Below are 26,026 nucleotides of genomic sequence, written 5' to 3'. Positions count from 1 at the left end.
GCACTTACTATTTCATCCTAGTGATACAAGCACCAATCTGAAATCAGCAGAAATACTCATTGAGAAAAATAAAGCATAAATATTAGAAAAATATCTCTAGTATCTCTGCAAGACTGAGCATATCTAGATTTTGCTGTCATTATTGCTCACTAGTACTGTAGTAGTACATTGTTAAACCACAAGATGAGTTTGTCTTTCAGATATGTTGGCGGGGGCATTCCTTTGTTTGCTTATGGGTTTTGCCTTAGATAATCACTTCTGATTTTTTTGTGTGTTTTGTCTCCTTTAAAGGTCGTTTGTATGCAATGCAAACAGGGATGAAGATTGACAGTAAAACCCCAGAATGCCGTAAATTTTTATCCAAACTTATGGATCAGTTGGAAGCTGTAAGTAGAATTTATTGCTCTTCTCTAAAATGATTCATGATGTTACTTTAATTTTTATTTAAGCTTCTGCAAATACTATCCTCTGTCATCAGTCATTGATGCAACTATTCTGTATGCAGGCATACTGTATGAATTTAAGTTGTATGTAATAAATTGGCAGAAGGATTGAAAGGAGATAAAGCTATATGTGTATGTACGTTTATGTGTATGTATGCATGCACAAACGTAACTGAAATTCCATACAGCAGACATTTGCCGTAAGGTTTTGTCTAGACAACATGAATTACAGTACTTTATTCATACATATTCTCATGAGAAATCATAATTCATTGTGAAATAAATGCAGAAGTTCTAGAAGACATTTTTTATTGATTTGTCTTTGATTTCTTCAAGTCTGTGAGAGTTTTCACTGCTGTAGGACTGGCTAGCCTAGTCCTTGGTGCTTTTGAAATTTTTGACCCAAACTGTTGTACCCAGGGAACTTTCTAAAACACTCTCTAAAAGATAAAGACGCTTTTGATTGTATCCTCTGCTAGAGATTGGGGGTCTTATACTATGCATTTTTGTAAACACAGTCTTATTTGTGTGGGTAAGAGATAGCTATGCGACTTTCTTTTGAGTGGACCTGATAGTATTAAAAAGCAAACAACCTTAAATAGAACTGCGTTAAACAAAGAAAGGTAAAGTCATTGTCCAGGTGGTCAGTTTAGGTTCCAAGAGCTGTTTATGTTCATATGCTGTAGTTTTCAGTAGTCTCAAAGGAAGTAGTGTAGGGATTTTAAGGATTAAGTGCTTATTTGGAAGCAGAAAGTAATGTTGAAAAATGAAGCAGCGGTTCTTTTTGTGTTCAGTATTAATGATTCCATGCAAAATCTAGCCATAGCAATGCCTGAAGCCATTTGTCTTTTATTTGTACCTTGGGCTTCTTGCTATGTTTTATCTCTGATTTTTATTTTTTTTTTTTTAGCAATGGATAATCCAGTGTACAGTGACTTCTTGGTGTGTTACTTCATCAAATTTTAACATCTATAATGGATCTGATTTTCATGCTCAAAAGGGAAGATAGGTGGCAGGAGAGATGAGATTAAAACTCCCAAAGATTTTCCTCTTCATTCCCTAAGAATTGTTAAAATTTATTTAATCCCTTGTGGTACTGTAGCAACTAATCTGTCTGCAGTGTTCAGTTACGCCTTTTGTTTCAAATTTGGAAAGACTAGAAAACCAGCAAAAACCCATGGTTTCATCTTTCAGTTGCTGGTAAGATGGCCTGTGTGAGAACTGCTGCTCAGGTATTGAAGTTCCTTCTACATAGCCAAGTGGCGGAAGGATGGAGAGAGCGCTTCTAAGCAGATCTAATACAGCATTTTGGGGGCTAGGAAGCTTGGGTACCTTGAGAAGTTGGACCTCTGCTGTAATTCAATAATTCATTTTCAGTCCGCCCTTGACCAGCAGGAGGCACAAGGGGTGCTGCAGGTCTGTGCTAAATGTTTCTCACAGCTTTCTGTGTGTTGCGACAATTGATTATTTTAGAGGTTAAGGCAGAAGCTTAGAAACAATCCTGAACTTTATAGTAGCAAAGAATAAAACAGTGTAGATATATCGGGAAATTATCAGATGTGTTCTTTGCAAGAAACTTCATAATATTCCAAATATGTGAATTAATTAAATGCAGTGATTTTGTATCCAAAATGCATGTTTCTGTCAGAACTATTTTTACATAATTGTGGTGTTTTGCTTTTCCAATAGGTAACTGTTTCATTTAAATGTTTTTAGTAAAATTAAACCAAATTTGCTTGATTTTTAGGTTCAAATTATGAATCATCATCTAAAACATCAGTACTGCTGTACTGAATCGCAGATTGTGTGAAGAGTAATTCCAAAAGTAAACAACTTGGTGAATAATATTTTAGAAGCGTATGGAACTGAGTGTCATTTGTGCGTTTGAAATCATCTCCATTGAACGTCAGATCTAGTATAGTAATAAGTTATTTTCTGAGTGTAAGGTGTATATATAGGCTGGTGAAATATATGTATATAAACAAATCATTTTCTTCCTCAGTTAACTTCAGTGTTTCATTTCAGTTACGTATCTTGCAACTTACAATTGTGGTACACTCAAAAGAAAAACAATTACACTTTGTAAAACACATACTTTTTGAAAACTATGTAGAGTATGAGTTTAACAAAAGTCTTCAAATTTGAAGTTCTATTTAGAAAGCTTATATTCCACTACTGAAGTCAAGTAACTTTTCTGGCAACATTCTATGTATTAAAAAGTTGGCAGCAATCTAAAAAATATGGAAATGCAGCCTGCATGATTAAATTCTCTTCACAGTGCACAGTGAAAAATAACTGCCATTCAGAGATTGTTTTTAAATCTTTTGGCAAAATAAAGGCTGCAGGTTAGTATCGTGCAGTGTTCCTGTTTTTGTTCTCTAAGGATAACCTGAGATTTCCTTATGTGCGAACAGTAAGCCTATTCAGAAGCTGTAAATCCACCTGTTGTAACTGTTAGAGGGTTGTTTGCTTTACTGATTTTTATTAGGAAACCTGAGGATTCTTGTACTCTAACATCTTTGAAAAGAGGTCTTTGAATTGCAGTACACTGCTTACACTGAAAACTCTACTAAATCCATAGGTCACTAGACCAGTCAAGGTAGGGCTCAGACTCTTTGAAAGATGTAATGAACTGCAGTGAAATAACGTTAGAAGAGAAGAAGATACATGATCACTCTGACCTACAGTACCTTTATAAAGCATGCATTACTTTATCAGTTGAACTGTGTTGCATCCTGACACAGGCTTCAGAGTGCTTGGTCTTTCGGATAGTAAGGGGAAAAATATCTGTAGCTATTCCTTCACAATATTGTAGTTGTGTTTAAAGGGTTTTTTTTGTTTGTTTTTCTTAAGTATTATTGTGATTGAAGATGGTATTCAGAGCTACTTATTCATAGTATTTCTCCCTCCAAAAGAATGTGCTTTCTCGTTAGCATGCTACTTTTAGCATTTGTTATGTTAGAAGCTGGAGATCTGTAAAATAATTAAGTGTATGTAGGGTTTTTTTGTTTAAATTGTACTTAGCTTTGTCTAAATCAGCAGCTTCTTGTGTTTGAATTAGATTGCAGAATTGCTAGGGTCTAATAAGGTAATGAATGTATTTTTTTCAACTTTTTTCAGATGAAGAAGCAATTTGGTGATAATGAAGCAATTACTCAGGAAATTGTTGGTTCTGCTCATGTAGAGAATTATGCTTTGAAAATGTTTTTGTATGCAGATAATGAAGACAGAGCTGGGCAATTTCATAAGTAGGTGAAAATCTTTGGTTTTATTATCTGAATTAAGGTACTGGTCAGGAAATTCGAATATCCAAACTCTCTTTAATTTGACTGGAAACAAGAATTGTGCTTTAATGCATTTCTCTTTCGGAAAACTTGATTTGTTACTATTTGTATGTCTCTAATTTCACACATTAACTGGTATCCTCCTTCTTGTGTTCTTTAGGAGGTTGCTCACATACTGGCAAGCCTTCTAAAACCCCAGTCTAATATTGAGCTTGGCATCAAGCATGTTATAGTTTTTACTGTCCAATGATTTTAAAATAGTTGTAATGATACATTATGTGGTTTGATTTACAGCAATTTCTACAGCTTGATGACTTTGCTAGGCTTTATCTAGATAATATAGTATGTCCTATGTCCTGTAGTGAACATTCCAAACTAGAAGCTAAGTGCAGAACAGATGACCAGCTTTAAAAAATACTGAAAACTTTCTGCGTAGTAGTCGAGAGACTAGCTAATAATATTGCTAAATTTAAACATTATGAAGTAAGTTCCATAACATCAGATTAAAAGAAAAAAATTAGTGATGATTGGTTTGAAATAAGCCCGTATGATCTAAAATGCCAACTTCTAAAATGTGATCTTGAGAGACTGACATTACCAAGTTAGTGAAATGTTTTCTTTTTTACAGAAACATGATAAAGTCCTTTTATACTGCAAGTCTCCTGATAGACGTTCTAACAGTATTTGGGGAGCTCTCTGAAGAGGTAAGTGTTAGGGATATCAGTGTATTATCTGATTGCTTTTCCTAGCACAGGTGCAAATTATTGTTTGAGTTCTGTAAAGTTATTTTTATAATTTGTGAATATGAACTTCAAAGAACATAGATTCTAATTGTGTAGTCAAATACATGTAAGTAAGTCATAAGGAATTGTGCTAAGTATTTCAAATAAATTACATGTGAAATATTAGATGACTCTTACCTGTTAGAAGATGCTTCATGACTTAAGTATCAGTTAGAAATGCGAAGTCTGATTATTACTGTGGGACACAGCATTACACTGAACAAATAGGAATGATTATAGGGGAAAATGATGCAAGGTTCCTGGCTTTTTCCACCTTCACTTTTTTCACCTTGCAAGCAAGAACTTTAGTGCTAGTTGCTGTGGTGGAATTGTGTACAGTTTTAGTTAGAACAGATATTTTTGGTTTGCAACAAACCCCACTTTTAAAAGGTGACCTGTTAAGTTGGAAGAATATGAATTTACTTCATAAAAAATGGCTTGCTATCTGGCCATTAGGATATGAATGTTTTAATTAAAAAAATTATCTACTAAAGTAACTAACATGGTGCTTTTTATGGCAAGTAATTTTTTAATCAAACAAGCATTCCAGAATCGGCTGAACAAGATCACAATTACTTTTATTAAGGCACACCAGAATAATCTCTTAGTCTGTTTTAAACCAAACTTTTCTATTAGGTGCATAGTCGGCTGCTCTCTATTATTCATGCCCCATAGAAGAATTAATCTCGGATATAGAGGAGCAGGTACTCTTAATAAAGTATTCCTTGTTCTGAAAATTAAAAGTGAGGTTTCCTTGCTAAATTAACTGAATGAGAAGCTCATTTTGAAAATGTCATGGTATAGTTGATAACTTCTGGAAAGGGAAAAAAAAAAATTAGAGAAAGCTGCTATTGACTCATGAAGACAAGTTTCAAAGATTGTTAGAGTAAGGTTGAAATATCTGGGAAAATAAGAGACAGCAACAGCGCTAAACAATCAGATAAAATCAGCAAATGCGGATCACGTAAGTGCTGAATATGTGTCAGGACACCTAAATCTACATAGGTCATCTACAAATATTTTTTTTTCTCACATGCTTGAGTGTTCTAGGCTTCCAAGCTTACATTAGTAAAAGTGCCTTAAAAACCAAAAGTTCTGCTGCTTTGCAGGCCCTTAACAACCCTGTGGCTGTGTTGGTCCCAAACTATTCCATGCCCTGCTTGGAATTCACAGACTTGACATCCTGTATGTAAATACATTTTTAAAATGTATAATAATGTAATTAGAAGATATTTTATATTATTGATCAGCAGGAGTAGCATTTTAAGTTTCAAATATTTAAAGTAAATAATCATCTAAGTTTATGGAGATAGGAAGTTTTCTTTATTATTTCACATCAGTAATTACTACACAGTGCTTCGTCTCTCACACTAGATGATCCTGGTATAATTTATTTCCTTTTCCTGACATGCTGCATTAATTAAGATCTCCACATTTTCCTTTCATGCTGAGATCCAGTTAGAGCTATTCTTTTTATATTTTTTTTTTTAATTCACCCATTGATTTCACGCGTCCTTTATCTTTAAAGGGGTGTCAAATGATAGCAGAGAAAGCAGTTTAGTTTTATAATCTCTTCTCAGGGTGGAAAACATGCTTTTATTTTTGTTTTGAATGCATTAATTCACAGAAGTGAGTGGTTAAAATGGCTGGCCTTTTCCTTTCCCCAGAACGCCCAGCACAGGAAGTACGCCAGGTGGAAGGCAGCATACATTCATAACTGCTTGAAGAACGGAGAGACTCCTCAGCCTGGGCCTATTGGAATGGAAGGAGAGAGCTTTGGTATGTGCTTCCCTTTTCTTTTTAAAAGAGCAGAGGGCTGGGCCAAGACTGACGTGGTGGTACGCACAGTTCTTCAGGGAGCACTCCACACGAAGCACAGCTTCCCTGTTTAATGTTCCATTCACTGTGGGCTGCCTTCTGCTTTTTCTTCTCTGCTTCTCCTACTGTTATTTTTATTGGACTTCACTATTTGATTGACTTATTGAATAAAATATTTTTTTTCTTTCCTCTGTAGTGGAGATTATTATTTTGAATACAGCTTCTCTCTAAGAAGGCATTGTCACCTTTGGGCCAGAACCATGCATTTCTTCAATGCTACCCACAGTCCTTCTTTTAAATCTGTTCTGTAAAGTTGTGATCCCTTTGCCAGTTTATCCTCTCTAAGGAGTTAAATAGGAATAGAAAATGGATTGATTGTAGATGAACTCAACTTCAAAGCAAACACCTGATTGTGAGACAACCCCTTCCTCCCTATAGAATAATGTGGTTTTCAAAATAAGTTTATGGCCTACTCTTTTTAGATAGGATTTCCTACCGCTTTCTCACTCATCGCCCTTTTCCTTGTGTTTTTAGTTACTCCCTGTGTTCTTCTGGCTACCTGACTTTCCTGTACAGGATTCCTTGAAGTTACCTCCTTAACTGTTAGATAAAAAGTGATGATTTCCAAGGCCACCAACTTACCAAAATGAATGTTTATCAGAACAGGTTGTTTAAAACCTCCCAAACTGTAACTTTTACTGTCTTCTGTTTAATGCATTCAGACCTGTCTAAACTCTGCTGCTAACTTAAAAGTCTTATCTCTTCAGTAAGAAATGTTAGGGGCATCCAAACCTTTCTCAGAGCTTTTTTTAAGACAGACACCACCACTGTGAGCAGATGCAAGCTAGCCTCTCCATGAAGTAACAGAACACATACTAAGCAGACTCTGTCTTACAAGAGCACATTGATCACATCCTAACCTATTCTGAGAAAGACAGCTCTGTTCTCTTATGTCATTATGTGTATTTTTTACAAAAATAACTACACAATCAAAACAGAGCTGCCATAATATTTCTAAACTTTATAATGCCAACCTATTTCTAAAGTATAGATCCAGAGGCTTTATAGATACACACGAGAATGAAATCATTTACAAAACTTTTTTTGTTAAACTGCTGAAACAGATAATAGTATTAGTGTTCTATAAACTGAGCATGCTTTTCAGTTATTGATAGAAGCAAAATATATATAAAAAAAGATGCATTTCTGAAATATATAAAAATAAAAATGGTATGTAATTGTTAAATTAACTTTCAAAATATTTTCACCCATTTACTTGTCCATTGTTTGCATTTTTTTCAATGCTTAATATACTTTATGGATGTTTAATTCTTTTTGCATTTCACCACTTGCTTTTGATAGCGATCAGTTTCATTAATAAGGGGTCTCTTCATTTTCCTCCCCAGTCAGCACAGAAGCTTGAAATACAAATTTTAAATGTGAATCTCTCACGGAAATAAGATGTCTTTGGAATGGATATTTTCATTATGCAAATTAAATCAGACTAATTCTGCACAATGACAATAACCTCTGTATATAATTCTTCACATATGTAATGAAACAAGTAAGAACATTAAATGATTTTAAATTTTCCTCTGAGCTAGTATACGAGACTTTATAGCTTGAATAAATGTCACTTAAGTTGATGCTCATTTATCTCTTAAGCTTGAATGTAGTAATACAAATTTTTCTAATAAAAAGGATCAATAAATAAGTCTACAATGCAAAAGAGATAAATCTAACTTGTTTGGTAGTTGTAGAGGTGGCTACCTGAAGTTTTATGTTCATATGTGTAGGTCATACATATGACCCATATATTTACATGTGCGCGCATGCGTGCACACACACACACACACGTGTATATATATACACACACAAGCAGTTATTTGGTTGTTTCCATTCATTCACGTTGGGGGACTGTGCCTGGGTCTTAGGTGGATTTTGAAGTTTGAACCTGTAATTTCAAATATGTTATGAATAGGCTTGTAATTTTCTGCACATTGGTTTTATTTTAAACGTGTCAAAACATTAGAAAACTGGTTTCTCTTCTGGTTCTGTCTTTTCATCATGCAATCTCATATTTTGAAGCTTCTTTCCTGTTCATCTATGAAGAAAGAGGAGGATGGGCATGACCTACTATTCATAGAAAGATTAAACTGGTCGTCCTTCCAGTAAGATATAGCATCTTATTCCAGTTGGCAGCCACTAGCTGATTCTTTAGCAGAAAACAAATGTGCAGCAGAAGATAAAAAGTGACAAAGTAGCATGAATAAAATTTGTCTAGCTTACCACCTTTATGAGGCAGTGAGCAAGGTATAAGGAAGTAGAAGACAGGCAGTCTCACTCCTTCCAAGCCCACCTTTGTTAGAAAGTAGTATATTGCTTGAAGTATGAGAGTTTTCTATTGTCTTCCAAATGTGAACTGGAGAACATGGCATACAAGGTGAAGTTAAGTGAGTCTAAGGAGAGTTCTTATTGCTGTCTTGAACTATACCTAATAGGAGAATGTAGAGAAGATCTAAGACAGACTCTTCTTGGTTGTGCATAGTGGCAGGACAACAGGCAATAGACACAGGTTGCAACAAGGAAAATGTGAATTAATTATTAGGAAGATAGCTTTCATCATGAATGTGGTCAGGTATTGAAAAGAGAGTCCAAGAGAGGTTATGGAATCTCCATTCTTGGAAATATTCAAAACCCGACTGGACACAGTCCTGGGCAACTGGCTCTAGCTGACCCTGCTTGAATGGGGGGCTGGATTAGGTAATCTCAAGAGGTCCCTTCCAATCTCAGCCATTCTGTGCCCAGAGCAGCATGATCTGTGTTAGCACTGCTGTGAGTGAGGAATTGGACCGGGTAACCTGCAAGGGATCCTTCAGTCTTTTTATGATTCTTGAAAAAAATCATTCAGTTGTATGTGGAAATGAGAATCAATGGGTGGAAAGGGGAGAGGGCCAGATAAGAGTGCTTCTGAGGTTCAAATTTAGCCAAAAAAAGTCTAAAAAGTGGCTCTCCACAGTGTAATCTCTTATCATTTATATCTCATAGCCACCATTACATTTTTAAAAACAAATTACAATATTATAAAATACATCATCACCATTTTTTTTAATGAGAATGTTTACCAAACATCTATCCCTGTTTATTGTTAGCCTTTATTTTGTTCACAGTAAACAAAATTGTCTAAAAGCCTGGGTGCCAATTATAATTTCTTTGCAGTTCCCTGGATAAAATACTGTTTGGGTATTAATACCCTAGAAACACAACAACATAAGTAAATTCAAATATTTGTGAACAAATAATGAGTATGATACAATTTGATTTCCAAGCTATCGGTTTATTCTTGTAATTATGCTTTCCTTACCTAAAGGTAAAGTATACCGTTCCATACCTAAAGGGTGCCCTACAGACTTAAACACTGGAATGGCTATCTTACCCACTGAAATATGCTCCAATCTAGGCACAGCTGTATTTGAAGAGAAGCATTAGCAAACTAATTTCTTCTTCAACATACGATCTTTTTCAAGGTAGTTTTCTTAACTGCTGGTGCAGCTGTAGCGAGAGAGACTTATGATGTAACTCCAGCTGGAAACATCACCACATCTTTGTAGGTCAAATTACACCAGTTTGATAATTTAATGGAGAAGACATGGGAAAAAATATTTTGTTATAGTGAATGTAATGAATAGCCCAATTAAATATTTCTAGCTTTAAATGAGTGCTCTTTAGTGCTCTGGCTCATAGTGGGGTAATGATTACAAAGCTCACCTGGTTATGTGAAATGAATTATGAATTCTAAACAATTGCAAAACTAGAATTTCTAAGCAAAGATTACAGAGCTTTTGCTAAAAATCTACGTATGCAGCTTGTGTGCAAAACAATAATCGTTCCTCAGCAGCAGCAAATAGGCTCTCTATTTTATTAATTTGGAGGCAGAGGTAACTGATTTGCTCAAGGCTGCAAAAGAAACTGTTGTAGAAGGGAGAGTAGAATTCAGACTTAATTCAAATCCTTACTATTCATTGCAGGTCATTACAAGCAGTAGCGAGAATAGGTGAAGACTGTTGCTTTCATTAACAAGTTATGTCTACATACAACTTAAAAGGGGCGCAAATGCTGAGTGAGCCAAAATTTTAACATCCTTATTGATGTGGAGCCTGCAATATCTATGATTTGGCAATATCTTTTTATTTGTTGAATTTTATTTCATGTAGTTAGAGAATTTCTCACACCCTTTTATTTTCTGAGTAATGAAATGAAAAATACTTTTTGATGTTTATTTTTGGAATACTCCATAGTGTAGGTGTCTATAATGCTTTACACAACCAGGACAAAAATTTTATGCAAATTAATTTTTATTAGAAGAATCAGCAAAAAAGTGTCAATTCCTGCTTTGTGCATCATAAGAAGAAAAGCAGTATTGTTTGAATATACGGCTGGACCTTCCCCATTCCATTCTGCTTGCTCATTTTCTTCCCTTGCAAGTGGAAAAAGTCTGTTTAAACAGAGTGAAGCTAGGTCTCTGTAGCTTGACAAATTACCATTTTTTTTTCCAAAGTGTTATTTTCTTTGTGATTCTTGAAAACCATACTGTAACTCTTGGAGATGTTTTTACAGTAACATAGGAATGCCTTATGCAGTTCTGCTGTTGGATTTATGGATGCTTTTGTCAGGATGCCACCATGGCAACCCTAAAATGACATGCTTGATTTATTAATGGAATGCAAGTTGGAATACAAGTCCTAGAGTACACATAGAGGTCACTTAGCAGTAGCCCTAGGTCATCCAGCAAGATTTTATACTAATGGAAAAAAATTAAAAATGTAATTTCAAAAAATTTCAAAAAAAGTTCCTAAATGGTCACGGTATAACCATAGTAAAATACATTAAATGTCACCACTTTCATTGCAATATATAATATGTATTCTACATTTACATTGCAGAATTCCAGGAAACCTTATTGTCCCAACAAGCAGAAAGAACGGTGTATGAAAAGTTGATGGATTTCTGAGTCCGTTTCTCAATGTTGTGGAAAAAAATATACATATATATATTCTAAAAAAGCAGTGTTCTAATAGAACCTTATATTGTGCCTCTTTTAGCAATATCTCAAGCTAAAGAGAAACAGTGCAGCAGAATGAGAAAAAGAAAATGTTTTAAAATTAATAGAGTACCTTTTTAATTCTCTGTACTCCTTAAAAATAGGAGTCTAGAGAACTGGAGGAGTCTGGGCCTCTTAAAAAGAAAAATTTTACTAGTTTTAAATCTAGTGCTCCAGGTTGCTAGAGTTAAGTCATAATCGGTGCTTCCTTACACTAGACAAGGGAATGCCATTAAGCCTTGAGAATCCTCTATTTATATGAAAGTGTCTTTGCACAGTTGGTTATGGGGCCGGGAGTATCAGCCTTATTCCAGAAAGTCTTGCCTTCAACAAATAAATAATAATTTAAACAAACAAACAAACAGATAGTCTGGGTGTACTGTAGCTCTGAGGAAAATCTAAAGAGAAGGTGAATTCATTACTCTGGGATCCAAGTACAAAGGCTGACGAGGTTCCAAGACAAGAAACTCAGCTGGGGCTGAAACTAAATGTGAATCTATTGTGTCACTGTTTCACAGCATAGTATTTCAGCACCCTTAAGCAAATTGCAAGGAACTTTAAATTCTAGGTTATTACTTCTTTATGAGAAATTAATTCTCTAATTCTTCTAACGTTCATTCCCATTCCCTGGAAGCAATTTGTTTTTCAATAATGTTGTGGATGTTCTAACCACAGAACTTAGAAAGAGTTAGTTGACTTAAATGTTCTTTTCCAGCAGCCTGAAATCCTTCTATTTAGCACTACTTTTAAAACTCTTCACGAATACTGCAAATGTGTATCTCAAAATGGTTCTAATACTTTAATATTTGATAAAGAGTATTTTAAATATTTACTTGGCAGAAAGAATAGTTACAATGCTTTGATGACATTTGGGCACTTCAGACACCTAAGAAGAGTTAATTTAAACAAAGCTACTTTTATGTTTAATACAGTTTCACATTTGCCAATTGCATAATGAGCAAATCAAACAGTTGAGCTTGATCTCTTGATACATGTGCCCGATTAAAAAGTATATCACCCTTTTGTGAATTTGCCTCTTACAGGCACTGTTATTAAGGGTGGTCAGCACTTCTAACACTTTTTTTTTTTGTTGCTTTTTTTATTTATAACATTGCCAGACTTTAACCGTTTGAGTTCATATCTTCCATGACTAGTGTTGCCTACAGCACTGCACTTTTACAGGAGTGACTAGAGACCATGAACTATGCGGTGAGGAAGTTTGAAGCTGAAACTGGGAAAGTCTTGGAGAGAAGATTGGGAGGTAGTGCAAGACAGACAAAAGTATGGGGCAAGGGGTTGCAGATACAGGATATGAAGTCCTGGTGCAGAGAGAGAGAAATCAGAATGGGACTGAAGAGCCAGAGAAGCGCAACAGGAAGCTGCAGGGGGCAGAATAAAGGAATAAATACATTAATGGTTTAAGTCTGGGCAATAACTTACAGGTAATTTCTCTTAATTGAGATACTAAGTACAATGAAAGCATGTTCTCTCCCACTCCCGCATTCTCAAAAGTGACTTAGTAATTTTTATAACAGCTTTCCCAAAATATTAGCTTCAGGCAGACACCCAGCATGGAAAATCCAACTTTATGGCTACAATTTGACCAAGCTATAAATAATTGATGAGAGTGTTACAAGTAAATTTGGGCAGCCTTACCTTCGGACAGCATGATCAATGTTGTGTGTAACTATTCCCTTAATGTTATGTACCATATGTCTCTGGGATTTTGTAAACTAAGTTTTATTTTCTGAAACGGTTGTTAAATATTTTATTTTCAGTTAACACCAAAAACACTGAAAAATATAACATTCAACCAATGGCTTATTCCTATCATTACATTATTATTTAAAAGGTAGCATAGCTGGTGTTTACTTTTGAATCTCACCTCTTTTTTTTTTTTTTTTTGCCAGTTTTAACACACTTAATTTTACTTCCATGCATGTTAGCCACATGGTATTGCAATATGAGTTACTAGCAAAAAATACAGCAAAGGAAAAATCTGGCACCTTAAGATATCCTTTGCCTTCCAGAAATCTGCCAGGTGTTTGTTTGCATATGTCAGAAATAGCTTCATAAAACCACAGCCTGAATTACTGGTTGCAGCAAGAGAAAGTAATTTTCACAAGAGTAACATATAAAATTTTTACCACGTTCTATGTTTTTATATTAAATTTTGCTAGCAGTGCTTGACACTTCTGACAGAACTTTGCTTCTAGGTTTCTTTGCTTTTTAGTACTTTTAAATAAAGATTCTTGGTATTAGACTGTGGGTTTGGATGATTTGTGAATTTGTTTATTAGTACTTGGATGTTCTGAATGAAAGTAAACTACTACAACTTTGCAATATTCTTTAACTGTGTATTTATTATTGTCCGGTAAAAATGTCCTAATGACAATACTGTTGATTTTACTCCACATTACAGCCTTTTGTTGTAGTAAATAGTATTGTGAATTAGAAGGTGTTTAGTCATTTTTAGTGAAGGTAGTACCTGAACTTTTTCTGGGAAGAAGAGGACCTTACATGGGAAAAAATTCTAGTATTTGTCATGGTAATATTTGTAATAGTAGACTGTTTAATTATTAAGCAGTAGAGGTGTTTGTATAACACATAATCTTGTATAGTTGAAGGATCAGTGTGGATTTTATAAAGAAAAAACATCTCTTCTGCCAGCTCTAGACACATACAGGTTTTGTGCTCCCATATTCGTTTTGCTCCTTTTCAAGAACTGACTATTAACAAAGCCATTTCCAAAACTGCTTGTTCTACCTGACATGATTGATGCAGATGAACACAAACACAGTAAAAGAAAAACAGCTTTTTTAAATTGAACTGAATTCAAATTAAGGAGCAGAAATCAACCATATTCTAAATTAACTGGATCGTTAGCATAATAAAATGGGACCATTAGCCTTCAAAGCTGCATTGAATAAACTGGACCAGAACCTTAAGAACATGACTAGTTTGAAAAATAATATGAATGTTCTCTGTATATGCTATGGGATATATTGAACCTCATTATTCTTATAGTGCATTATGTACTTCTGCTGTTATAGATACAGGTATGACTTGGCTAAGCTACATTTTGTTTTCTTATTTGGTATTACTTTCCCAAAGTTCCCCTTTTTTGTTGCTTATGGTTTGTTTAATTGATATGGGGTGGAAGGATTGGCACTGTCTTTCTTTTTATGAAGAGTTTGTAAGGCAAATACAGTTTTCCATAGTCTGGTTCATCTATGTAGGTTACTGCATATTTATAATATCTTGTTCAACTACTGTGGATGCAGTACATGGAAGTATAAAGGATTGTACTAATGAGATAAATTGCTTATATTCAGACCAGTAATGAGATGATCCTTCAAGTTAAACAGAAGAGATCTTCGAAAGTATGTGAGTTTCTAGATCTTTTTCCTCTGGTGTATTGCTTTTTACTTTGTCGAATCAACCGTAGGTGGTTTGGGTTGATAAATATTTTATGTCACACTGTGGCGGCAATTTTTCTAGTAAGAAAAATTTGAAAGGACGTTTTAAAAGAAAGCCTAAGTTTTCAAGTGTTTGTACAGAAGAGTTGCAGTAATTCCTATTTTGTGTCATCTTAGCAGATGTTGAAAGGGACGAAGCAGGGTCATCTTCTCTCCATAGTGGAACACCTCAGCCAACGTCATCATCTACCTATGAAGCTAACAACATACCAACGAGTAATTACACTGGCATACATATACCACCAGGTGCCCATGCACCAGCCAACACTCCAGCTGAAGTACCTCATAACACAGGTATGTCTGAATCACGCCCAAAAAATTCATGCCTTTATTGACAGGTGAATTCTATCCCTCTTTCGATTACATATAAAGTAAAATAATATAGGTATTCTATGACGGAAGCACCTTCATAAATTAACGTTGTAAAAACACCATGGGAAATATTTTTATGTTTTTTTATGTTTTTATAATAAGTAATTTATATTTTGGAGCGTTTTGCCAGAAGAGGTATATGGAGTGAAAGAATGAGAGTTCCTGCAGACAGAATGTTTTTTTCTTCTGTATAATCATGCATTGCAACATATATATCGTAAAGCACCATTTGAATCTGTCACTCAATAGATGATTTTATATTACTTCATTTCATATTTAGCTTTCCCTCTGCAGATAGACTGCTGTTCTTTATGTGGGAACATATCCAACAGTGTTGAAACTGTTAAAAACACTATAACAATCATGCCTGATGTACCGTTCATAGCTTTCTTCTATTTGATTTATGCTCCTTTTTCCATGCAAGTATTTTAGTGTGGTTGACCTTAAACAATATTATTAATGGGAATTTTGTCCCTACTGCTAAACATATTGGCTCCTACATCTTCCTTCTTATTCTGTGTCATTTTTGGACCAAAACCAAATTCTTAAAAATCCAAAGTTATTACCAATTGCTGTATTTAAAAAAAAATAAAAAAGTTCTATTAAATGATTTGTGAATACAACTTTTTCACCTCATGTTACCTTTTTATGATGATGTTTAAAAAGGCTAAAAAGTTAAAAGCTCTTGATTTCAATCCTGACAATCATTTAATTGTTCAGATACGTTTTTATATGATAGAACATATGGGATGTTTTTGTCACACAGCCCATTCTTTTCTTTCACTTTCTCATTTGAAAAATGCTTCACCCTGTGAAAAGCTCAGGATGCTCTTTTTTTTCAGCTTTATCAAAGGGAAATCCTTCAGATAGGTGGGGTTTTTGGGGGCCTGAGAGGGGGAGTGTGTTGGTTTTTACATTCAGCCTAGGTAAATGTTTAGCTCTTTGTTTCTACCAGATCTGAAAATTATGGAATATGTACCTTGTTGTAATACATGAATTCTTTGCGTTACTTAGTTTGAACCCCATCAGTTAATGCATTTAGAAAAGTGATTATACCATCTTCCTACATAGCAGATGTTGTACAAATACAACTTTACTTTAGTCTTGTATGTTCTGGACATACTGCAAAAATACAGTTTAGGATCAGTGCAAATGGGAGTGTCCAAACTGTGAACACAGATACAAGAATGCATCACAGCGTAAAGTGCTGTTTCTTCTTCTAGCATCACCATTTCCCTTTTAAATCTAGCTAGCTTTTTTATTCTCACCAATTGTTTTCAAAGGAATTAGGAAGGAGATAGTTTGCAAGTGTGAGATGGCAGGCATGGGGCTCTAAAAATACAACAATGGAGACTCTGTCTGATATTGAAAGGCAGACTTTAAACCTCAAATATAAAAGTTTACTCCTACTTCAACAGGTTTTCCTCAATACTCTAGGGTAACCAGTGTCTTTTGGACTAGTATTTGTTTGTTGTTTTTTTTTAATGCTTGAAATTAAATTTCTGTGAAACACTGTACTTACCAAATGAATGACAGCCTGTAAATTCTTCTGTATTATTTTGTAAAACTTCCATAGTCTGAAGTGAGGGTTTTGAAATTATTTGTTACAAACTTTTTAGAATTGGGAAGCTATCAGCTGCTTAATTTAAAAATTATTGAGTCATTACATTTACCTGTTCTGTTTTCTTTTTTGTCTGCTTACTTTTAAAGTCTATAAATAAAAATAACCCAAGTCCAATTTTTTTGCATTTGCAGGAGTGACAAGTAACACCATTCAGCCTGCTCCTCAGAATATTCCTCTAGTCGATCCTTCCCTTTACAGTGCTCAGTCTGCAGGTAAGGTGGTATTGTCTGTACATGGATGTGCCGTGTCCTGTGTGTCTCCCCTGCACTGAAGGAAGAAGTTTGAGAAATAATGTTATCATTATCTGAATGCTACTACTTCAGAAATTTTGAAAACAATGGACATCATTTAAACATTGTGTTGCTAAGAGTTTAATAGTTTCTGAAAGCTTTGCCACACTGTATGATTAGTGTTGTCTGTCTGACTTTTTCATACCAATGAGCTAGCATTGTATTAGGCTTTTTATTACTTATGTTGTTGCTTCTCAGGTGAGGTTCTGATATACTTAGCAAAGCCTATATTCCTGATGGCCTTGCTAAATTATATTTTTGGTAATTAATACACCTTCCCTTTACTTAAAATTTCTTCTACAGGGTCAGTACATAAGTTACTTATTCACTTCCTTAAATAATCACAATATTCCAGTAGTGTTTTTTGTTGAAGCATGATTGTTATCTGTGCTTGTTGACTATAAGTAGTACTGGTATTAAATAATCTATAAGGTACTGCTAACGATGTCATTTTGATGTACCATTTAATCAAGGCTTTTATCTTTTAAAATGCCATGTGTCTTTGATGTTAAAAAGCACTGATAGCTTATATTATGTGCATTTTATGTCTGCTTGTACATATCATGCTTTGAAGTGAACACATAAATGCTAACCGAAGGGAAACCCTGGCCTGTGAAAGAGTAGTGACTGACAATAAAGCTGGAATAATCCTAGATTCTAATTTGAACACTGATGTGCATTTGGACAAATTATTAACTGTTTTCTAAGAATTTTTCTGTCCATGGAATAGAGATAATAAAAAGATAAGTTACATCTGTTTGTAATAATCAGATTTTTGTTGGCAATATAACGTGGATGTTGAGTGAGGAGAAGGTCCAGAAGTCCTGGTGTGAAATCTGTTCACGTTCTACCCTTCAGTTTATCCTCACCGAGGAAAGCTGATCATATGTAATTGATGTTTTAGTTTCCAGTACTAGATACAGTCAAATGTTGCCTGGTATGACTACCAAGTTTAGATAGGTATATTCTTGTATCTTGTAACTTAAAAATATTTAGTTAGATAGTTTATTATGTTGTTAAAGAGATGTCTTTGTTAAAATACCAGCTTTACTGAAAAAGCGTTTTTGGTTCAGTGGAATGATATAATAGGAATTCAGTGTTTAGCTTGATTTTTAGTCTGCTGTCATAAGAACGCTTAAGGATGTGTCCATCTTAGTATATTAGGAAGCCATTTCTGTAGAAGATGTCTTAAAAGGATAAAAATAACAAAGTTTACCTTTGATATAGACACATTAACCTTTAGTATTCTCGTGAAGAACAAAAGGCACATCCTATTGTTTGTCTGGCGTATTACTGTAACATCTCATGTGAGAGTTAACTCATTTTATTGAAAACAATACCTCAGACCTGTAGCTGAACCATTTAAACCTGGTGATAGTTATTGAGTTTTGGGAGCTGTTGTGGGGGTTTCTGTAGCTCCTTAACCAAAACAGCGGAAGACTTTACTTAAGCTTTACCTTAGTAACTGCTAGTTAGAAAGCAAATTTTGTGGTCTTTGGCAGCAAAGCTTTCTTATTTGACCACCTTATCATGATCCTCTGGACAGTTATTCTAATAGGTTTTTAGATAACTACTCTGAAAATTTTAGTTGTCATCATTTCTTTGTTCGAATGTTTAATTCTAGTTGCCAAAAATATAATCATTTTGATTTAAACTTTAGTTCTTCATTAAGTATTAGAAGTTCCATTATTTGATATCTGGATAGTATCAGTGCATTGCTCCCTCTAGCCGCTTACCTGTGATAACCTGAATTAATAAGTACATAAATATAAACAGAAAGGAATTGAGTTAATTAAGATAACCCGTGTTTGTGAGAATTCATAATAACTGTTATCCTGTGATTAAGAGATTTAAGATGCTTGCTAAGCCCAGTGATGAATCTCTAACTTGATCTAACCTGGGTATTTGCATGCCTGGATTCTTCATCTGCACATCTGTTGTGTCACTACAAGTTTGCATCTTGTAACATCTTAAAGTGTTGCATTCTTAGGAGGGAGTTTCGCAAAAGTGCACCCAAAGCAGTGATACAGCTCGTATAGATCCTCAGTTCTGAAAGCTTAGAAAATATGCTGTCAGTTATGCAGGAGTTTGAGAGCACATAAAGGTTTGTCAGTCAGCAGGGACACAGTAACAGTTTCGTTTGCATGCATAGAATTAAGAAGCTTGAGAGCAATGGAAAGTTTATCCTTGCTTGTCACCATCCTGTCAAGCATGCCTGGTCATTACCCAAAGCATCCTCCCTTCAGCTATACGTGTAAGAGTAACAGCAGGTATCATTCTTCTCATGCTGCTGAGGAGTCCTTTTAATGCCAACAGTACTCTGACCTGTAAGTAGATTTAGAAATGCCTGTGTCTCACAATGGACGTACTAAACTGTGGGACCCAGGAGCCTTCCCCAGTTCCTGAGTTGCAATTAGGGCTAGATCCTGGCTGTATATTGAGGTTAGACTTTGGTATGCACCATTCCTATGGAACTGATGTTTCCTTTGGACGGGAAGGAGGGGTCAGTGTTGCCCTCCAGTAGATCCATAGAGCTAGCACAGTGCAAAGTACACTTGCTCCCCGATTTAGACATGATGTCTGTGTCCATACTAATAAATTAAACATGCCTGTAAATATTTGACACTGAGAACAGCTGGCATAGAACCATTCACATCCATACTATTAAACTTTTAAACCTTCTAAACAAGGTAGTTTGTGAAGGCTGCCAGTATTGAATGGTCTCTAGCCTGCTCTAACCGCAAGTCGTGCCCAGGAATTGTTTGGGAAAGTGCTAGTTTGCATGGGCCAAAACCATACTGGAGTCTGTTCCAGCAGTTTGACAGTGCAGACAGTCAAGTTTGAGTGCTGAGACACATTCCCTGGCACTGTTGAATGTACTAGGTTAGGCATAGCCAAACAGGATATTCCACATATTCCTGCAAGAGTCTTTCTGGTAGTAAGATCAAATGTATATTTTTAAAATAAATTATATATTTTCTTTCCTTCCCATAACATGGGAGAAGCGATTTGATTAATGCTGTGGTGGGAGAGAAACTTTTGGTGGAGAAGAGTGGAATATTTTATCAAAAGAAAATTAAGTTAAAGTAACAGTATTCCTTTGATTTTAGTCAGCGTGAATCCTTCAGTAATTATCCTGTCCTGTGGGAACAGGTTTCAGAGTTTAACGTTGACTTCTGAAAGTGTCAAAGCTTAGGCAATTAAGCATCAATTAATGTCTCTGACAACAGAATGTAGAGCTATACAGCAACTTTGTGTAATGCGTGTGTGCACTTCTCTGGTGTAGTTTGCTTAAAAAATTTATTACCCCTAAACTTTGCTAACACTAAATGCATTCATGGTTGTGCTACACAGAGTTTTTATAAAATCTTCTTACATTACCACATGCTCCCTTCCACAGGTGGCATAGTATAGAGAAACCATTTGTTCATTGTAGTTGTGTGTGTAATAATGTTTGTTTTTCTACACACAAAGTAGAAATGATACTTTGACATTTTATGTGTTTTCATGATCTTAAGAAGAAATCTTTGAGGACTTACATTTCAAGTATCTTAAGTGCTTTAATGGGAAAAAAGAGCATCTTGGCTCAAAAATCATTTCAGTTACCTTTGTCATCACTGTTTTTATACACCAAGTTGCATTATTAAAATGTTCTTAAATCAGCTGCCTTGTATTTGGGCAACTTCATAAAAAGGAAAAACATCTGATGGATAGAAAAGGATAACAGGGAGAAGCAGATGCATCATGTAAAATACACATTATTTTCATTCTAAAACTGCTTTTTTTCCCAACGTGATTTTCAGCATCTCTAGTCAAATCGCCTTTTGGTTTGCACTGTCAGTAGAGATGCTGACTCTTATCTGTGGATTCCATGTCTGTCACATGTCAGTAATAAATATAATTACTGTGCTAATAATTTCACATTAACATAGAAGCAGGTTTGTTTCAGGATGAATACAGTATACTTCTCCCATCTCAGTGTTGTTGGGCTTTTTTAGAGCTCAGAATCACAGGATGGTTGAGGTTGGAAGGGACCTCTGGAGGTCGTCTGCTCCAACCCTTCTGCTCAACCAAGAGTCCTGTAAAACGGGTTGCTGAGAACCATGTCCTTTGTGTCTCCTGCCCCTGCCCTCTCCCCGTGGTTTAATTTGCAGCACTGAAGGAAGAAGTTTGAGGAAAAACATCACTGTTAATTCAAAGACAGCTTTTGAATCTCTCCAAGGATGGAGACTCCACAAGCTCTCTGGGCAACCTGTGCCAGTGCTTGGTCACCCTCACAGTAAAAAGTGTTTCCTGATGTTCAGACAGGACCCTCCCGTGTTTCAGTTTGTGCTCATCCCCTCTGGTCCTGTCACTGGGCACCACTGAAAAGAGCCTGGCTCCGTCCTCTATGTACCCTCCCTTTGGGTATTTCTATACATTGATAAGATCCCCCTGAGCCTTCTCTTCTTCAGGCTGAACACTCCCAGCTCTCTCAGCCTCTCTTCATAGGAGAGGTGCTCCAGTCCCTTCATTATCTTTGTGACCTTTGCTGCAGTCTCTCCAGGATGCCAGTCTCTCTCTTGTACTGAGGAACCCGGAATTGGACACAGTACTCCAGGTGTGACCTCACTAGTGCTGAATACAGGGGAAGGATCTCCTCCCTCCACTTGCTGGCAGCACTCCTCCTAATGCAGCCCGGGATGCCATTAGCCCTCTTTGCTGCAAGGGCAGATTGTTGGCTCATGGACAAATCAGAGTCCCCAGGTCCTTTTCTGCAAAGCTGCTTTCCTTTTCTCTAAAGCTGCTTAACTCTTAGAATATGTAAATTGAAGTCAGTTACTAACTTTTGTGGTTATACCTTTGATGTAAGTACAGGCATTATAGTTAAGTTTCACATTATTTTGAAAACTTAAGAACACAGAGCTGTTTTATTTCTATTCTGCTTGTCCATTGTGAGGTGCTGACTTCAGTAGGAGCTGAGGCCACTGAGCACATCAAAAGATCAACACCCTTACTGTGTAAACTTTGGTTTATAAATTTAAAATTGTTAATTTTTTTCCTTCAAGTTATGTCATAATAGCATCTGAAGTCGATTTCATAATAAATAAGGCTTTATGCCAGCAAAAGATTAATAGAGCTCATACTGTAAAAATAAGATTAGACTGGTGAATTTAGGCTTCCTTCCAATAAATTAGTTGAATACTGGACTGATGCCTTGGCCAGTTTTTAAAGAATGATTTTGTAGTTTCTTTTGGCATCATAGTTAAAGCCACTTTGAGGGGAACTTGGTCTTTTTAATTTCTTAAAGATGTTCAGTAATGTGGTCACAGATTGACCCTGGCTGCTTTTAGTCTGTGACTTTATTTAGGTTACAAAATAACCGAAGTGTGTGCCTGTGTTTATGTACTCCCTCACCCATATTTACTCACATGTGTATGTATTTTAAGAAATTTAATGTGGCTTCACTTATTCAGCAGTAAACTGATATGGATTACAATGATAATGAGCTCACCAAGTTGTCATGTGCCTCACTATTGAACAGTTGTTTTGTGGTTATATTTTTTATTGAAGGGAAAATAAGTAGACTTCTAGAGTGTATTTTAAAAATTGATAAAAGTAATCTTAAGATCACTTACCCTTCTGCTTTTTACTGGGGTCAGGCTGTTTTGAAAACCAGCAGACCAGTCTAGTTTTCAATATTCCCAGGTTTTCCATTTTATTTGTTCAAAAGCTGTTCTTAAATAAGAAGACTGGGGAAAGGAAAAGCAAATATAATAGACATTTTCTGATAAGAACTGAGATTCTTTAGTAAATGTTCTCACAGTATTGCTAACAACAGTTTTATTTTGAAAGAAAGGGATCCAGCTAACTGAAATTGTACTATAAAAGATTAATTTAAGTATATTCATGTCCTTGTTTAAAATTAGAAAGCTGTACTTAGAGACCTAAATCTTTGTTTAACCAGTTTTATATAAAAATCTGTGGTGCATTTTAAAATGCATTTTTTCTTAATCTGTGAAATCTGTCCATTGCTTATAAGATGCCTTGTGGGAAACCTATTAGATAAATACATAATTCTTTAGTATTGCATAGAATTACTTATCAGTGTCTGTAAAAATCAGTCTTTTACAAGTTAAGTTGTTCTGAAAGAATATGAGTAAAGGTTTTATAATTTATCCATAAGTTATTGGAGTGGCATGGGATTAGCCTTAAAACTCCCAGTGAATTTGTGGGTGGAAGGAGGGACAGTAACATAAGTGCTTTATTTTATGCACACATCAGTGATGCTATTCACATATTCAATCTACTGCCAGTTAGGGCATAAGTCCCTACTATGCTTTCTAAAGGACCGAATGCATGTGTGTAAGCATTATGGAATTCCCAATGTTTTAACTTATGTCAAGAAAATATTCTGATTAATAAATAACAGTTAATTGTTTTATGCTATATTATGAGATTATTTTTTGCTAGTGTTCTCCGGTATTACAAAAATGGGCACATTTAATGAGATCAGTCTTGTTTTCAGTCATCTTGCATAAAATTCAAACATAAACATTACTTGGATAAAACAGAAATATAAAATGTGCAAAAACACGCCAGTGAGAAATGCGTCTACATTTTGAGAAGTTATTCCAGTTGAGAAGGAACAGTTTCTAACTATGTATTATTCCTGAAGAAGAGAGCAAAGTAATTATACTGTAAACACAAAAAACACTGTCCTTCTTTCTTGCAGGTTGTAATATGATTACAGCTAACTTATTGTTCTTAAAAAGCTCTCCTTTGCTGCCTTAGATGAAGAGCAGATCTTTCTCAAAGGTATTGACTTACTTTTGAAAGGCACTGGATCATACAAACACCAGTGTTTAGAAAGGTCGTCTTATATTTTTTCAAATGCCAGCAGCAAAGAAGTTAAGCATTATATGAATGGAAAGAAAAATGAACAGAAGAAACACCATAGCTTGGTCTTTGTAATATCATCACAAATATTAGCCTGGTTTTCATAATATTACCGCAAATATAAGTAAAACACAGAAATCATGTGAAAGGTAGCCCCAGTCAGATTTCTTTTATAGTAACTTTGTAATACTTATGTTTTTGCAGGGGAAGTCCGTTTGACTCCAGAGGACTTTGCCAGAGCTCAAAAATATTGCAAATATGCTGGCAGTGCTTTGCAATATGAAGATGTGAGCACTGCTGTGCAGAATCTACAGAAGGCCCTCAAGTTACTGATTACGGGCAGAGAATGAAGCCTTTATCCAACAGATTCATGTCTTTTGCCTAAAGAGCTAACAGCTTACTACTGTACCTGTTAAGGGAGTGGAGTTATACAGGAGTTCTCAATCCCATCACCCATGACAATGAAATCACTGTTTCAGTGTCAGATTAGCAATTAATGGTACAGTAGGAATCTCTGTTTTCATTTTACAAACAGTGGAGCTAGAAACATTTGAATGCAGTGGCTTGATGTAAGCAAAAAACTGAAGAAAGTACTGTGAACACTGCTCAAGTGTTAGAATTCATCTTGCAATATTTAGATTATCTACATGAGAAAATGCTGAATCTGTAAAAAACTTGAGCATAACAATGTTCTGTTAAAATTCTTACTCTGATTTTATTATTTCAAACAATTATTAAATAAGTATAATAGCTTTAAAATGGTAACTAAGAGTAGCGCTTTCCTTCTGAAATGAGAGCATGTAAGAAGGCTGACCGATCCATAATGGGGAGGACTTTTTTCTATACATGAGATATTTGGGTATTATCTGAGACATAAGTCAAAGTTGAGGGAGACTTGAGGACATTTGTATTTCCTTTTAAAACATGCTGGAAAAAACATCTCTTGATACTTCAGAGTCAGTCATTTTGACAGTGTTCCAACCCAGTCCCCCACAACTGTAAAAACTGCTACATGTATTCTTGATTATTGGTTCTTGCTTCTTTTGTGTGAACACTTACAATTTTGTATATGTATGGGTAATTAAGAGAAAGTACTAATATTTGTCAGAGATGATCCTGCAACCAGAGGCAGAGGTTCTAAACAACATGAACTTTTAGGGAGATTTACTTCGTAGCTGTTCTGTTTTTTTAAGAGGCTGAAAAAAAGGTCTGTTCTTCAGCCATTAAAACAGTATACGTTCATCTCTGGTATTAGTGTCATAGAGCTTCATATTTCCAGCTAATATTCTTCCTGTCTGCTTTGTTGTGGAGACTTTTTGGACTTGGGATTTAATTAAAATATCTTGGAAACCGAATTTTGAGTCTTTATGAGGTCTGCCTTTGCAGTTATAGAGCTCTAGATTGTTAAAAATCCATCCCTGCTGTTTAAAAGAAAGAATAAGTAGTCTTCTAATTGACGTGACATAATAATTAAGTACACCGTAAAGCATGTCTGATTTATGTAATAATTTTAATGACGTATTATCTGACCTGTCTTTCTTTCCAAGCTGCCAGATCGAATCCACATATTCTTTATACCTGCACTGTTTTGCAGGGACTAAAATCAGTCTGATATTCAAAGCAAAAAGATGAGGAAAAGAAAATCAAACATAAGCATGCATTAAAGTTTAGCTGGTCGTATCCTTTTAAAAGTGTAGAGTCTTTGACAGCAGGTTTGAAAAGGGTAGTATGAAACTTGTAAATGTATGCTTAAGCATTTTAGTTGACTGAGATTTAATAGATAAAACATCTGGGTTTGTTTGTGTTGCTTTCTGATATGGGATAGCATGCTAATCTGGACAGTGATTTGGATTAGATTTTCATTATTTTGGGAAATTTAGAATAAATCAGTCTGAAACTGTTTTGACAGTAATGCTGTACAGAGCTGGGCAGTAAGCCTGTGTTTTGTACAGTG

The 26,026-nt window shown here is 35.3% G+C and overlaps 1 protein-coding gene across 5 annotated transcripts in view; it reads left to right on the top strand.

Moving 5' to 3' along the window:
- VTA1 (vesicle trafficking 1) overlaps positions 1 to 25,427 on the top strand; it is a 39,405-nt gene extending 13,978 nt beyond the window's left edge. For 3 of the 5 annotated variants that reach the window (XM_087774484.1, XM_087774487.1, XM_087774486.1), the window contains exons 2-8: positions 292 to 386; positions 3,564 to 3,691; positions 4,356 to 4,431; positions 6,177 to 6,288; positions 15,025 to 15,201; positions 17,035 to 17,115; positions 24,277 to 25,427. In XM_087774484.1, the coding sequence (XP_087630610.1) occupies positions 292 to 386; positions 3,564 to 3,691; positions 4,356 to 4,431; positions 6,177 to 6,288; positions 15,025 to 15,201; positions 17,035 to 17,115; positions 24,277 to 24,422 (815 nt within the window). In that variant the 3' untranslated portion in view covers positions 24,423 to 25,427. Of the gene's footprint in view, positions 1 to 291; positions 387 to 3,563; positions 3,692 to 4,355; positions 4,432 to 6,176; positions 6,289 to 15,024; positions 15,202 to 17,034; positions 17,116 to 23,908; positions 24,242 to 24,276 lie in introns of those variants that run through there. The other 2 variants (XM_087774488.1, XM_087774485.1) reach the window with 2 other exon arrangements.
- Positions 25,428 to 26,026: the final 599 nt, after the last annotated feature.

This window comes from Nipponia nippon, unplaced genomic scaffold (genome assembly GCF_047370975.1).
Source record: "Nipponia nippon isolate SJK-2023a ecotype South Korea unplaced genomic scaffold, ASM4737097v1 scaffold_4, whole genome shotgun sequence".
Classification (NCBI taxonomy): domain Eukaryota; kingdom Metazoa; phylum Chordata; class Aves; order Pelecaniformes; family Threskiornithidae; genus Nipponia; species Nipponia nippon.
Note: the sequence above shows the minus strand (reverse complement) of the source record. Positions and strands in the feature narration are given on the sequence as shown.